The sequence below is a fragment of the Anoplophora glabripennis genome, unplaced genomic scaffold (genome assembly GCF_000390285.2).
Source record: "Anoplophora glabripennis isolate ALB-LARVAE unplaced genomic scaffold, Agla_2.0 scaffold631, whole genome shotgun sequence".
Classification (NCBI taxonomy): domain Eukaryota; kingdom Metazoa; phylum Arthropoda; class Insecta; order Coleoptera; family Cerambycidae; genus Anoplophora; species Anoplophora glabripennis.
This window is the reverse complement of record NW_019416724.1, coordinates 86,199-102,166: the sequence shown is the minus strand read 5'-3', so window position 1 is coordinate 102,166 and position 15,968 is coordinate 86,199. Positions and strand designations below refer to the sequence as shown.

General features: G+C 34.6%; 1 protein-coding gene across 1 annotated transcript; it reads right to left on the bottom strand.

Moving 5' to 3' along the window:
* Nucleotides 1–13,902: 13,902 nt before the first annotated feature.
* Nucleotides 13,903–15,217, bottom strand: LOC108911942 (muscle-specific protein 20). Its single transcript, XM_018717024.1, has 3 exons — nucleotides 15,113–15,217; nucleotides 14,777–14,988; nucleotides 13,903–14,303 (listed from the first exon to the last, which is right to left on the bottom strand). The coding sequence occupies exons 1-3, from the start codon at nucleotides 15,140–15,142 to the stop codon at nucleotides 13,991–13,993; spliced, it is 555 nt and encodes a 184-aa protein (XP_018572540.1). The 5' UTR covers nucleotides 15,143–15,217; the 3' UTR covers nucleotides 13,903–13,990.
* Nucleotides 15,218–15,968: the final 751 nt, after the last annotated feature.

The following is a 15,968-nucleotide window of genomic DNA, read 5'->3' as shown; positions in this document are numbered from 1 at the left end:
GCAGTGACCAATAAAGTAACCTATGGCGGAAATTTCGAAAAAAACCGAAATAACTGAAAAACGAAGGGACTTTGTACTAAGATAAAAGTCGATTTTCTGAACGACCTTAGGGTCCCCCATCCACGGTTAAAAGATTATCCATTATTTACCGGACACCCTCTATACACCGTGTCCACCTAGTGCGCGTAAGTCCAATATTTAAGTTAATAAATGATATAACATAATTTTTTCTACAGAGTTGCCTACTTTCCCGAGCTGCACAAAATGAAAATATATTTGCATATACAGGGTGTTCAGTTTTTCCTGGGCAGGTACCAACTTAATTTTTTTAAATGGAAACCTATATTTTTTATGGCATTATCGAATTCTACGTGAAAAATTAATGGGACTTTGTGTTATGATCCCTATAAGATAATCGACTTTTCATTTGTTTTCTTATGTTTCGTCACTTCTAGTAGTTCATAATTATGATTGTATGATAGCTAGAAATTATTTTTTTTCATTAACTGTAGAGTGAAGATGGCTCTTTCAAAAAAACGTATCAAAAGTTGACCTGCGATATACAGAGGGCCAAAAAAATCGTGCCAAACCCGATAATTGAAAATTTGAAAAATCTCGACTTTTTCAAATAGAACACCCTGTGTTTTATGATTTCATTAGATGCCTTTCTCTAGACCCTACAATTTTTTAATAGCTTTCCCTATACCTAAGTTGCGTAGTTTTTGCAAGAAATCCATTTTTATGTAAAATACCGGATTTGCACCCGTTCCTTTGGCGGGAAAAATATTGTAAGGGTATTTATTTTAAGTCAGCTTGCGACTATGAATATTCTTTTTTCAAAATTCTATTCATCCAAATTTTTAATCTCCAATTTCATTAATAACTTTCCTGACTACGGTAACAGTGCTTGATTTTCAATATGATACGGATGAAACTTCTTCAATATTTTATTCTTCAAGCTTTTGAAAACTCCAAGGTTACTACTAATTTCCTAATACTGATATTTGGATTTTCAACCGCAGACGCCACAACTTTAAACTAAATATTATCGTTGTTACTTTCATGTCTCCTGGTAGTTTTCTCATAATTCGCATTTGCTGTTCATTCAAACCTTTCCTTCACATTTTCAAAACAGTGGGAATCTCTGTAAATTTGGATTATTTGCTTTGTAAATACGTGCTGCTAGCAAACATTTCCCATATTTTGCTAATTCTTAATCACTTGTAGCGATTTTATGGTTTTTTGATTTTATTTACAAATAAATGGTAACTTTCCATAAAGACTTATTTATTAAACTCAAATATCTAAATTTTTCAGTTATTAATTTTTATTTTAAATAGTGTAGCTAGACAACTAATAAATTTAATAAAAATAAATACCCTTACAATATTTTTCCCGACAAAGGAACGGGCGCAAATCCGGTATTTTACATAAAAATGGGTTTTTTGCAAAAACTACGCAACTTAGGTATAGGGAAAGCTATTAAAAAATTGTAGGGTTTACAGAAAGGCATCTAATAAAATCATAAAACACAGGGTGTTCTATTTGAAAAAGTCGAGATTTTTCAAATTTTAAATTATCAGGTTTGGCACGATTTTTTCTGCCCCCTATATATCGCAGGTCAACTTTTGAAACACTTTTTGAAAGAGCCATCTTCACTACAGTTTCTGAAAAAAAATAATTTCTAGCTGTTATAAATATAAAATATATACATTAATTTAAATTTTTTTTTAATGCTGTAATAAAGTGGTTGCTCATCATTTTATAATTTTTAAATATCTATTGTGGAATAGTATATGGTCTATTTTGTAGTGTAAGTAATAAGTGGTATTGTTAATCTGCAATGATCTCGGCAAAATTGGCACATTTTTATACACATACGGATTGCTTTCACATGTTCATTGACTCCCAAGTTTCGACAAAGTTTCATTTTCACCATTAATTATTGTCTTATTATTTTTTTATATTTTAATTGGTATTAGCGAAAGTGAGGAAAAGCACGAGAAAGTATATAAATAAGAGGAGGAACAGAAGAACGAGGAGGAAAATAAAATATTAAAAACATCTACGAAATAAAAAGCAGAAGATTATGTAAGTAAAATGGCTAAAAGAGAATCAAAGTGCAGGAGAGATCAACATACCAGATGCAATTTTAAAACACGGTAATGAACTATTAATTACAATAATATGGAACATAATAAAATTCGTGAAAGAAAAAATGGCAGGAAATTTGCTTTCGTTGGTACTTTGGACTCCCTACCGCCCATCGCATTTTCTATGCTGCTCATTAAAAATTTGATATGTCTTAGAGTAAATGTAATATTCTTACATATCTCAATAAACTTGTGAAAAATTTTTCCTTGTTTCTATTTATCTTACATTTCAGAAGCGGGATACTGTCGCGCCATGTGAGAGTAAATTAACAAGATATGCATGTGTGGGATGTCAAAGTTGACAAGGAATACAATTTTGTGTAAAAGCGTGGTAGGAAATGTAATGGAGCGGACCAATACCAGAGTCAGAGGGCGAAGGTATCGCGCCACCTCTTCGGATACCAATTCATCCAGATTAGCGACACCTCCAAGGAGGAGCAAGTCTTCCAAACGTTGCAGCTATCGCAACCACAGTTGCAATGATAAGGAAACTTCAATAGATAGATTAAGTAACGTAAATTCTCTACCAACATCAACATTGAGTTTTATCCCGAGGATAGCAGAGTATCCAATTGTGACTAGCGAAAATAGATGAATTAAGGGAGATTACCACTGGAGTGAAACTACAATAATTAAATGTTTTACCTGTGGAAAACTTAGGGGCTTGGAGTTTGCCGAGCGTCTAATATACCTGAGAAGAATGAAAACTAAAGCCATCTACTGCGTTTCAATCTAACAGGAATTATTACATCATGCTGAAGGAGATGATGCGACAACAAACAATTCAGAATGCCAAGGAGCAATTTTTGTCAACGTACAGGACATACTGAAGCCGGCGACCGCTAGTACTGGGAATGTTGCACTAGTAGAATTTACTGCTACTGATCCAAATTCAAAGTACTTTAAAAACATTGTGATTTAGGAAGTTCTTGTAACATAATTAAGTTAGATCGGATCCATTAATAAAACACTCCAATATGATACGCAAAAGCGAATAATGATACAAAGTTACGGAGGAGGAAAAGTTGAGACACTGGGTGCTGGTATAGATGACGTAGAATAGGCCCATTCAGTGATATATAATTATAAACTTTTTCTTTCATTTTCTGATAGTATTTAACCACCTAAATATATCTTTAAAAAATTAGGTCAATAGGATTAATAATAAGTGATATATTTAATTCTGAATTTGTAAGACTCTTAAAAAGGTCAACACTGCGGGAGAACAGGTAATGACCTTTTTAAGGGTCTTACAAATTCGCAGTCGGAGAGATAAATCTCATTTTATACGGCTTCTAAGAAAGAGACGACAGTCTGTTTTCGGCTGCCTCGTCTAAACTGATGTGTAGATATTTGCTATACTTTTACCTATATTATATATCTATATTTTTAAGTGTATAAATAGAAAGTGTATAAGAGATATACATCAAGTCTTGTTGAAATGCATTTTTCACACAACATATTTATNTTTAACTCTAACTTATTTAACAGCTGAGATACAGACATGTTCAAAAGTGTCACAATAACGAGAAACGCCCTGTAACTCAGAAACAAATGAAGATAGCAAATTTCCGATCTGACAGTCGAGTTTGCCATGAAAATCGAGCTCGAGAACGTGGTGTCAGATTTATCATATCTTTAGTAGTTTCTGAAATACCCTGAATTCCCATCGAAAATGGACCAGCCTGTACATCCCATAAACCGGGGACGAAAAGTATTTGGAGAGTTTCATCATCTCTACCCAGAATTAAGAAAATTCCCAGTTCGATTTTTAAATCTATCTAATAATAATAGAGAAAAACATCTTTATTCCAGTCAAAAACAGTACGCCGATCAGCGCGCCGCGCTCAAATAATACCTTGCTAGATTCTTTGCTCTAGCGCCTGGCTCGGCGCGCGGAGCCAAGCGTTTAGTACTTGGCTTTAGTACTCCACTATGAACACTTCCATAAGAATGTATACATTGAATAGTCGTGGCTAGGCGCCTAGCTTTTGTTGTGGCTTGGCGTGCCGCTCCAACATAAACTTACACTAACACAGAATGGGATGAGAGCGAGCGCGAGCGCGAGCTGAGTGCTCTGCCAGTCGCCCGTACCGGTATTATGACGTCTGGCAATGGTTGCTCAACGTTTTTCCGCGCTCTGTTTTCATTAATTTATTTCACACATTTCTCGTTGAAACAAAAAATAGATATTTGGCATACTAACAAATTAAAGGGTAAACTTTTGGAATATGTAAAAAAAAATCTACTGAATGAGCCTATTGCGCAAACAACGGTCAACGGTGTCCCAAATTTTTGTCAGGATATTTTTGTACTTATAGGACATCCATTCACAGAACAAGATAGAATCGTAATAGTCAAGAATAATAAATCCATTCGTTTCAGTAAACAACCTCTGACCCCTAGGCTGACTGATGAAATCAGCCTGAAAATATAATTGTGGGTAATGTAAGGACATAATGATACCCGTCAGTCGCATAGGCAACATGGAACTGAACTGATGATGCGTACATGGGAGCAAATATGTACTTATAACCATGATTAACTTCTCTGATAGAAGAAGAATTATATTTTAAAATGAGGGCGTGGTCATACGAGGAACTAAGTGGTGAAGGCACAACACAAGTTATGTGAATGCTTGCAAAGGAACCACTAATAGATATAATACAAGTCCCGATTACCCATGAAGAAAAGAAAATTTTGTATTGTTATTAAATGAATTTAGAGGTTGTCCAGTGACACTAAGGGACTGGGATGCGCTAAATAGGTAGAAAACGCATTCGATTGAAAGAAGATCGAGTCATCACCTATAAACCCTATTTAATGGTGGAAAAGGAAAAAAGTGTATCAGATGTTTGAGGAATGCTTCACAATAAAATTATAAGGGAATCGAACTTACCATATCAGATTGTGCGGGTAAAAAAGAAAAACGGTGAACATCGTATGTGGATCGACTACAGAATTTGAACTCGTTGACTGAAAAGAATCATTACCCCTTACCAACTCGATCGTCTACACTGTAGACTCTACAGGGTATTGCATATTACACCAGCTTAGACATGAAATCGGGCTATATAAAATATCAATAGAAGATAACTCAAAACAATTGACAGCGTTTGTTGCTTTCCGAAACAAATATGAATTTAACAGAAAGACAGCACAGCAAATCAGGGACTAACGGGGCATTTTAGGCACTTCATTAAGTAGGTATTATGCGTTTATGTATAGCCAAGCCCTTAACTAGTCTCAAGAGAAAAATAATGAAGCATGGCGCTGGTGATAAGAAAAGTTTAGCTTTCGAACAATTACGATTTTTGCCGATTAGCTTCCGGCTCTGTGCTGAAGCTAGGACAAAATTATACAGGGCTTGAAAATCCACATGGTCCATCTGCCTTTACATGAAAGCGACAAAGTAAAGTAAAAAAATCCGTTCGATACACAAGGATGGCTATAGTGAAGACGTTTCATAATCTGAATAGTCACCGCCCGTTTCGGGTTAGAAGTGGGAGTGACTATTCAGATTATGAAACGTCTTCACTAGAGCCATCCTTGTCTATCGTACGGATTTCTTTACATTACTTTGTCGCTCTCATGTAAAGGCAAATGGACCATGTGGATTTTCTAGCCCTGTATATGGACGCTAGCAAGCACAGTGTAGCGGGAATATTACTGCAATGCCATGTCGACGATAGTGAACTAACACACTTAATTATCAACACTACTTTTAGTATTTCAATAGTTTTAATAAACTTGTTTTAAACAACCTACTTGAAAAATACTTAATAAAATTAAATGCAGTGTGATGATTCCGATCCAATTACTTCGTTTAATATTAGTCGTATCAAAAAATTTCAAGAGAAAAAACATTTAAAATTAAATTGTCTGTCCAATGATGCTGCACAAGCCATCCGAGCGACTATGCATTTATCAATGCATTTTATTAACATTAACTTCAGAACATGGCTATTTATTAGCATGTGCCAAATTTGAAAAAAAAAATATCTTCAGACATTTAGGAGAAATCAGTATTTTTACTTTTTTTTTGTTTCAACTTTAAGCGGCTGTAATTCGTTAGGGATCCGCTGCTCATTCAAAATATTTCCAGCCTTTGAAAATAGCCGCTCACAAGAAACAGATGTTGCCATTGCACAACATTTTTGTCGCACAATCAGAAAGGGATGATAATAAAATTATACTTATTTTTGTTCCACCAGGGGTTATCTTCACGATTTATTATTTCATCTTCATCACCTTGAATTTCCATAATAGCTCTGCTGTTGGCATTGTTTGATGATTTGGGTTTGCTTTTATTCAGTTTTTCATCAATGCAGCCCCACAAAGAAAAATTACTACCGTAATTTTTCTTTCTTTGTCGGCCCTCTTTATTGGCATTTACTGTATTTGAATTATTTGATTATTTTCATTATTTCTAGACTATTTGTGTGACTAAAGTAGCGAGTTTTCTTACATTTGCATTTGTTTAAATACAAAGGTTGTAAATTTCGGATCGAGAAAGGTCAAAGGCTAAAGTGTTACTAAATTCTGTATTGCCTATTCATTTCTGTAACCCATTCTCTAAAGTTTTCCCAATTGTTCTCTAAAGATATGTCTGAATAGTTGTTTTAATTCTTCAGTTTATGGCATATAGATTCATTTGTCAAAACGATAACCAGCGAGCCTGACATAATTTTCTCCAGAAACATATTCTGTAGTCTCTTCAAAATGCTTCAAAATTTCGCATAATTCTTTAAGAAGAACCCACTCGTTTGGTAATATCTGTGACAAATTTGCATCTAAAAGACCTACAATGGATCGTATAGAACTTTCTAATTCCTCAAATATTTGCAGCATATAAAGTGTGGAATTCTAACGAGTGGAAACATTATGGATTAATTTTTTGGTTATTTCTATTCCATTTTGTTTTTGAAACTGCATTTGTTTTGAATTTGCACTTGAACTGCGTTTAAAATGTGTCACTGTTGTTTTTACTTTGTCAATAATGGAATAAACTAATATTAAGGAATCCTGAACGGTGAAATTCAAGGTATGGGCAAAACATCCGAAATATTTCCAGCTCAATTCATTGGATATTACACATTTTATATTATTAGCATTATCGGACACAGCTAAGATAGTTTTTTTCTCCAAGTCCCATTTATTAACACATTCTTTTAATCTTACAGGCAAATTAACTGCTGTATGATTTTCTTGAAGTATGTCGCAACTTAACTTTTTCATCTTTGACTTTTTAACAAATTGGACAGCAAATTCCGTTTTCCCGAAATGTTTTACGTTAAAAAGGTACTCTTGTTTCAAATCGTTATCTTTAACGGTTTCTGAGAAAATCGCTCTTGAATTAATCCCACTTTGGTCAATTTCATAGTAATTTAAACAAAAAATAATAATAATAATTTAATACGTAATCAGTAATACACATTATTGATGTAGAACAATTATGATATGATGATTTGTTTATGGCTTTTGCGATGGTAATGCTGCGCGGCAGAACGCGAGTACGGCAGAAGGTTTCCAAACAGAAGGCTGACATCAAGGAGGACATTCCTCACTGTATTCCGCAATTTAGCTGCAACCGTCACTTTTCGAAGGGATCATAAGATGGAAACTTAATTTTGATAACAGACAACAAGCTATTTTAAAAACTGTTCAAAAAACCCTCCACCTTCTCTGATACAAAGTCTTGCCCTACGTGTAACACTTCTCGAAGCTATTAAGATGCTAAAACGGTTTTGACGAATTTCATTGGCTGCATCATTGATACGCTGCAGCAATTCCTCACGGGTATCGACTTCGGTGGCGTAAACTTTTTGATTTAGATATCCCCAGAAAAAGAAGTCCAGCGGGGTTAGGTCGGGAGAACGCGGCGGCCAAGCTACCGGTCCGTGCCTCCCTATCCACCGTCCAGCGAAATTTTCGTTTAGGAAATTTAGAACATTGCGACCACTATGTGCCGGGGCTCCATCGTGTTGAAAAAACATGTTACGTCGTAAATTTAGAGGCAGATCATCGAGAATTTGGGGAAGATTTTCTTGAAGTAAGTTTAAATAAAGATTTGAATTGAGACGTTGTGGAATTTCAATAGGTCCAATCAGAGTGTCGTGAATTATTCCCGCCCATAAATTTATGGAAAACCGTTGCTGGAAGTTTGTTCTCCGAACAACATGTGGGTTCTCTTCTTCCCAATAATGAGAATTATGAAAATTTAATTTTCCATTTCGGGTAAAAGTAGCTTCGTCACACCACAAAATTTTGGAAGCTTGCTCGTTGTCCAGCGACAAAATCCAGCGACAAAATTGCATACGTGGCGCAAAATCTTCTGGTATCAAGCCATGTACACGTCGATAGTGATAGGCATGTAGACCTTGTCGCTTTAATATTCTTCCAACCTGAAATGTTAGTAGCACATCTAATCAATTCTGTTAAGGAAATCTTTAAGATATGTAGTACCGTTGGCCGAGGAACATTTATTTGCCTTGAAATGTTCCGTATGCTAGTCGTAGGATCTTGTTCAATAGCGTCAAGGACCTCCGCTTCCCTATTAATCCTGGGACGTCCTTGACCCGGTGCCTTTCGAAAAGTGGCGGTTGCAGCTAAGTTGCGGAATACCGTAGGGAATGTCCTCCTTGATGGCAGCCTTCGGTTTGGAAACCTTCTCCCGTACTCGCGTTCTGCCGCTGCAGCATTACCATCGCAAAAGCCATAAATAAATATCATATCAACTAACTCTTGTCCCGTAAACTCTTCCATTTTTTTCGCTTAGAACTATTAAATTGGCAATCGGGTTGACAATACTTTGACATAAGAATACCTTGATAATTTTGTTTAAATTACTATGAAATTGACCAAAGTGGGATTAATTCAAGAGCGATTTTCTCAGAAACCGTTAAAGATAACGATTTGAAACAAGAGTACCTTTTTAACGTAAAACAGTTCGGGAAAACGGAATTTGCTGTCCAATTTGTTAAAAAGTCAAAGATGAAAAAGTTACACACGCAAAGTACCAAGGGCCCCCCCGTACCCACCCCAATGGACCTTGTGGAAATAAATGGATTAGTCCATCAAATTGCTCATCAAAATTTAGCTGTGTATACCAAATTTCATTCATTTATCACAACGCGATTGAGAGATATTGCAAAAAAATGATTTCCATTCCTCCCTCTTCAATGGGTCCCTGTGCCCTTAGGAAGCATTTCCGGACCCATGTTCATATGAACTTTTTTACTCAGTTTTGATCATAGAATCGGACTGTTCAGGGTTGGCAGCTTATTATGAGACACCCTGTACTAGAAATATTTTTCATTTTTTCTTTAGCATCTTGTAATATTCTATGGGGTTTGGGATATCGTATGCCTATTAAGTAAAACATAGGATGAATTTAAAGCTTTAACAATTTTTTTAAACCCTTACCTATCGTCGGTAATGCGAAACGGTTGGTAATTTAATATAAATAAGTCTAGCAAATAAGTATCTATTTTTGTTTTTGCTTTATTGACATCTTTATAGGTATAAAAGTGGACATTTTCTCTTGAATATTTTTTCTAGGCTGTTTATTAAAAATTTTAAAACTTGTTGATGACGTCGGGTCCACTGGATTATTGATATTTTCGTCCGATATAGTCGAAGAATGTTCAGTCAATATTAATAGACAGACGATTTTCGTCTGTTTCATTAGAATTTAAACTTTCTTGAGTTAATTTAATAGTAGTATGCTTCCTAATGAAGTGTTTTTTAAATTAGGTACCGAGCGTTTGTAACACAATTTTTGTTTGTAAACAGTACATTTAGCTATTTGTTTTTCTTTGTCTAAAATAAAATAGTATAATCATACCGGGCTTCTTTTGTTTTTCATCGACATGTTTTATAGCATTAAATTGACACGAAACGTAAAGCACAACTATTAAAGCTAAACTGAACTCTAAATATTGCGAAATATTCACCCTTCGTCTCCGTACCGCGGGCTGCCTAGTTCTAGTATATACTAGTGCACCAACTGTGTCATATTTTCATACGAGTCAAGTCCAATGCGTGTTAAAAAGCAAACCAGTCCCACCGAACTCATTCACTCTTCAGTTCCTATCCTGTCCCTAGAAGCGACATAGCCAAATATGACAACGTAGTCGCCGTCGATTGTATGCAACCTTAGATACAACCAGAGAGGGTTGAAGCAACGACTGGTGAGAGTGATGGAGATGATGATATAATAATATCCGATCGATCTGCTAAATCCGACCATAGTGACGTATGTCTCGAGGCGAGATTCAGAATTGTAATAAAAAAAAGGTTGCCGTTGAGAACTTACGAATTTCCCGGAGAGTACGATGGCAATTGGTCACATTAAGAGGTGCGAGGCAGTCTTCCCGTTGTAGAAGTGTAGATCTACAGTTGCCCAGTCTCAAATAACTTAATATTAATCACTATATGCTTCACTGCAGGTTTTTACAAGACTTGGCAGCAAGTCTAGGTGGAATTGATTTAGTAGTTCATAACCTTTACTTCCAACAAGAAACTCCTGAATCCAATAATCCATATATTTACTCTCAAATAAGATATCTCACCACATTGGAACCGGTATATTGTTTCGCCAAAAAATCAACATGAGCGGATGGTAACATTATGTCTGCCTCATATAAAGCATATTGCGAAATAGGCTATCTACATTCCCTCTTGACATGACCTCAATTCAAACAAATCACAGCTGAAGGCATTTCAGCAGAAATCATAGGTGGTTATATTGGCACACTACCTTATTATACCCGTATTCATAGTCATATTATTCCGTATTCCGCATATCATAAGGAATAAGGAATAAGGGATCCTTGTTCCTCAAGGAATGACTATGATTATGGATATTAGTGACTGGATACTAGTTCTACCTCATTGACCCTCGGTCTCTGACTTATGAGTGGGTGTTTATAACTCGTGGACTGGCTGGAGAAGGTAGCCACGCTACTAAACCAGAAATGGAAGAAACAAGATGCATTGTTTATTTACAAAGGATGTCCAGTGACATATTGTCCTGAATTAATCTTCTGATTTCATTTTATTAAAAAAAGTTCCTCTATAACTGCAATATAAAGCACAAGTTTATCACCCACATCTGTATTCTGACTTGAATTTCAATCAGTAAATATTTGTAATTTAATTAATTTTATGTGTCCTTTACTAAGTACTCCACTATGCGAACATCCTAACCGTGATCTCATCGAACATAAAGAACCCCGCACAAAACATATGGAAATTGAACACCGCTCAATTTTTATTAATCTTCGTGTTTTGATAGTCCTCGTCATGCTGATCAAGTCTCAATGGACACGAAGCCCTCCAACCCCCCAAAACCACCCCCAAAGATCAGAGTAATGAACTTGACAGATTACAGGTCAAGTGGCTTACCATAATATTTCACTACTGTAGTCGAACTTACAGTCATGTATACCATAACTAGGCTTAAGACTATCAATGGGCATCGAGCCGTACAACTCCCACCAACCTCCAAAACTACCACCAAAGGTCAGGGGGATGCACTTGACAGATTATCGGTCGATAAAACTACCGAAATATTTTACTACTGCAGTCGAACCTACAGCCACCCAAACCATCCCTCTCCCTTCACATCAACTACCAAAGCCTGTCATGTGACTTTTCCCTGCTTACTGGTTGTGTAACTGTTTAATCGTGAATTCCATCTCACAGCCACCTAAACGATCACTACTCTATACTCTCCGACGCCGACCCCCGAGAATTGAACCAGTAAGCAGGGAAAAGTCACATGTCGGTTACAGTAGTAAAATATTTGGGTAAGCAAATTAACCTATAATCTGTCAAGTGGATCCCTCTGACCTTTGGGAGTGGTTTTGGGGAGTTGGAAGGGGTTATAGGGCTTCGTACTCATTAAGACTTTTGATCAGCATGACGAGGACTATCTAAATACGAAGTTTTATAGACATTGACCGGTGCTCAATTTCCATATGTTTTGTGCGGGGTTCTTTGACGATGCGATAATACATTCCTTAACTTTACCATAGTATTTGGTCAATAAGCTTCATTTGGCATGATATTTTTGAAATTGACGGAGAATCTACTGGAGATGATGAAACTGGGAGCCAATAACGATATAGACTGTGTCCCTTGCATCAAACAATCGAACTACTGCGTAACGTCGTTATTGAAGTTATGGGGGTATGGGGTTATGGGGTTATGGGGTTATGGGGTTATGGGGTTATGGGGTTATAGGGTTATGGAGTTAGGAGGTTGGGGGATTAAGGGGTTAAATATATTCTGTTTATAGTCTGGATATATCCCGCGATGAGAGATCAAGTCAAACTACAATACTGAGTAACGTGGTTATTGGAGTTATCGGTTATGGAGTTATGGGATTATACGGTTGTGGGGCTAGGAGGTTTGAGGTTGAATGTATAGAATTATGGGCTTATTGGTACACAGCTCCCTAAATAGGACCGTTGTGTGTAATAGGGCTTGACAACTTGGGTTATGAGGTGATATGGGGTTATCGGTAAAACCTGGCGTGATGGGGTTAAGTGGATCATACATCAGACATAGTCTGACGTTCAGACCTGAAAAACATTTTTTTGTATGGCTGTATAATAATTATCCAAATTAAAAACTAATAATGATATGTCTAAATGTAATTGATACAAAAACACATGCCTACCTGATATATTGAAATTGTTTAATAAATCATTCAAAGAAATATTCTATACTCTTACTGTTCTAATATCACCCTTAGCAAAGAATAGTCATGTAAAAAACAGCTACTACAAAAAGATCTTTTTATTTCCACAATTTACATGGAATTGTTTCATCAGGCTAGCTTTCTCGTGAAATTAATAAATATTAACTGGAAATAAATTATTAAACATCAAACTCTTAGAAAAAAAGACATTTTGAAACGGCAGTATAGAAAGATTTGACATGACATTATAATTGTTTTTCTATCTAAAAAATTATTTCAATTTTTCTAAATTTCTTTTTAAAAACATATTTTATTATTATCTCTCGCATTTTTACTGAATTTTAAAAGTATTAGGTAAGCTAAATCAAATAAATTCAGTTCTTTTTTTGATCTTCTCTAATAAAGTTCTTCTATACAAAAATTTAAATATGCAAAAGATATCTAAATAAAGAAAGGCTACTTCCAATTTTAAATAAAGCGATACTACCAGTATATGCTACACTTTCTCATATTTATGGCAGCGATTGGACTTACTCACCCTGATATTTTACAGTCACTAGGTATACTGTACACAAAATTATAGATATTCAGATATCTCAATCAGTTGAAAAGTAAAATCGATATTGTTTATAAACTCAACAGAGTTTAGTGTCCAAGAAAAAAATAAATAAATTTAATGGTATTATTTTTAAATGCCCGTGGAAAGTGGTAGTGAAAGATAGTTAATTTAAGATTGAATCACTTAGTAATTGATATTAGGAGTATGTATTGTAAAAGAGTATTGTAAAGAATAGAAAAAATTATATGTTCCTGTTATTGACTAACAATAGCACTGTGAAAAGAATTATTGGCGCTTTACAAAATAATTATAAATCTTTTAAGAATGCAAGGACCCTTACACAAAGAGCATTTAAAATGATCTAACAGATTAACACTAACTTAAATTTTATATGCAATTTTACAATAAACTTCTGTGATTGAAAAAAATCTACATTTTTACTAAATGTATAAGTTAATGTCTAATTTAAAAAAAACAGCAAAATTAGTAAATAAATTTTATTATCTGGTTCAACATAATGTTGATAAATAAAAAAAATGGAAAAATATAATTAAAAGAGTCTTCTGTTTTTTACTTTCCAAGAATAATTTTACGGCCGGCACCAATATTTTGTCCAGCTTGAGTAGCACCTTTGTTTTGTCCAGCTTGCAGACCAATAACAGTCTGTCCAGCTTTAAGTTGTTCCTCAGAAAATTCTCTCTTATTTTCGTCGGATGGCTTAGGTCCAAGGTATGGTCCTGGCCATTCTGAGTGCCTATAAGTCTCCCTACCAAGGGCAAAGAGAGTATTGGTCACTTGGGCAATATCTTTCTTTTCCCAAAGGTCAACTGTTTGGAAAACGTCAATATCCGCTACACCGTAAGCCTTGATAGCTGCTTGGAAGCTAAAAAATACAATTCCTATAGAAACGAATATTACTTTACAATTATTTGTATTATTTTACGACCATCCCAAAAAAATAAACGTTTTATAAAAATACTCAAGAAACAAATATTCGTAATAGCGTACTCCTCATATATACTTAACATCCGCGGATTCACAACTTTATTTTAAGCAACATGCTATAATACTGTGATCGTGGAAACTTAAATTTGAGAAACTAAAAATAAGTATGATTACCGATTGGGATAAAGTTTCCAATATTTCGTAAACGTTCGGTTATGTATGCATGTATATATTTAGAAAGACGTTCTACAACTGTAAAGTCGACGCATATTTTCAAAAATAGATGTGTGTATATATACACATATAGATACATCGCAAAAAAAGTATATGATACTATAAAACAAAATTAAATGTTTGACTTACATACATATATGGGCACATAGTTATATAAACAAACAACGTATCACTTACTTGTTGATATTTTCCATCATTTTGAATTGACCCCCTGAGGTATTGATCTTAGGAACAGATCCTGGGGCCAACTTGTTGATAACTTGACATAGAACAGTACCATCGCGAATTACATCCTCATACAATTCTCCTGGAGGGAATTTGGCTCCAAGTAGGGTTTCAATCCATTCTTGAGCTTCTTTATCTTGTTGAGGGTCGCGTTTTGAAGCGAGCTATGAATCAATGCACTTCGTTAAATACCTTTAAGATACTGATTAAATATTTCGTGGATATTTTACACATTAAATATTTTTTACAAATAAAAATTTTAAATTATGATCTCATCTGAAAACTTACTTTGGCGCGCACTTGACGTTCTAAGGACATTGTTGATATGTAAACTCACCAATTCCTGTCAAGAACTGAAGCTCCGAAATAACGTCGTCTAGCTTTTATATGAAAATATATGCGTCTTTTTTCTTCTACATCCCACCATTTCAAAACGTCACATTGAGACGGTGGTATCTTACTATATTTAGAGTATTATTCACTTTTGATTAATAATTTTTTGTATTGGGCGTCATGTTTTTAAATTATCCAGAAATAGAAATTGTTTGGTGTTTTATCTGCAAGAGTACATTTTAGAATTTAAAAAATGAAAAAAATCATCTCAATTACTCTGTTTTTTTTGTGGTTAAAATTAATGAGTATTTACTTATTATTAATTTTCTTTGTCTAACAGAATTAATAACCTTAATTTACACCGTATGATTTCTTGAACAATGATATCAAGTATTATAAATTTGGTTATTCTACAATATATTTGGTATAATATAGTTTTAATAATTTAATGATAATAACATTTTACAAATATTGCCAAAAATAATTCAGTCTCTCAATATTTCTCAAGTTCACCTAATGAAATGACTTATTTTTACATAGATGCGTACGTTTTTAAATAGGAGAAATAGTAAAAAAATATCTACCATTAAAATTTAGCTTACTCTTTGGAGTTGATTTTACTTTATAATGCTGTATTATCTATTTAAGAAAACTAAAAATTACAATGTTTTAGCGAAATATTTAGAAACTCTATACCAACGCTATCACTATTTATATTCATTTTTCCCTGAAATTTTAGATAAGTATCGATAAATATGATTATGTGAATATTTTTTTAGAAAAAACGTTCAGCAGATATTATTAATAAAGG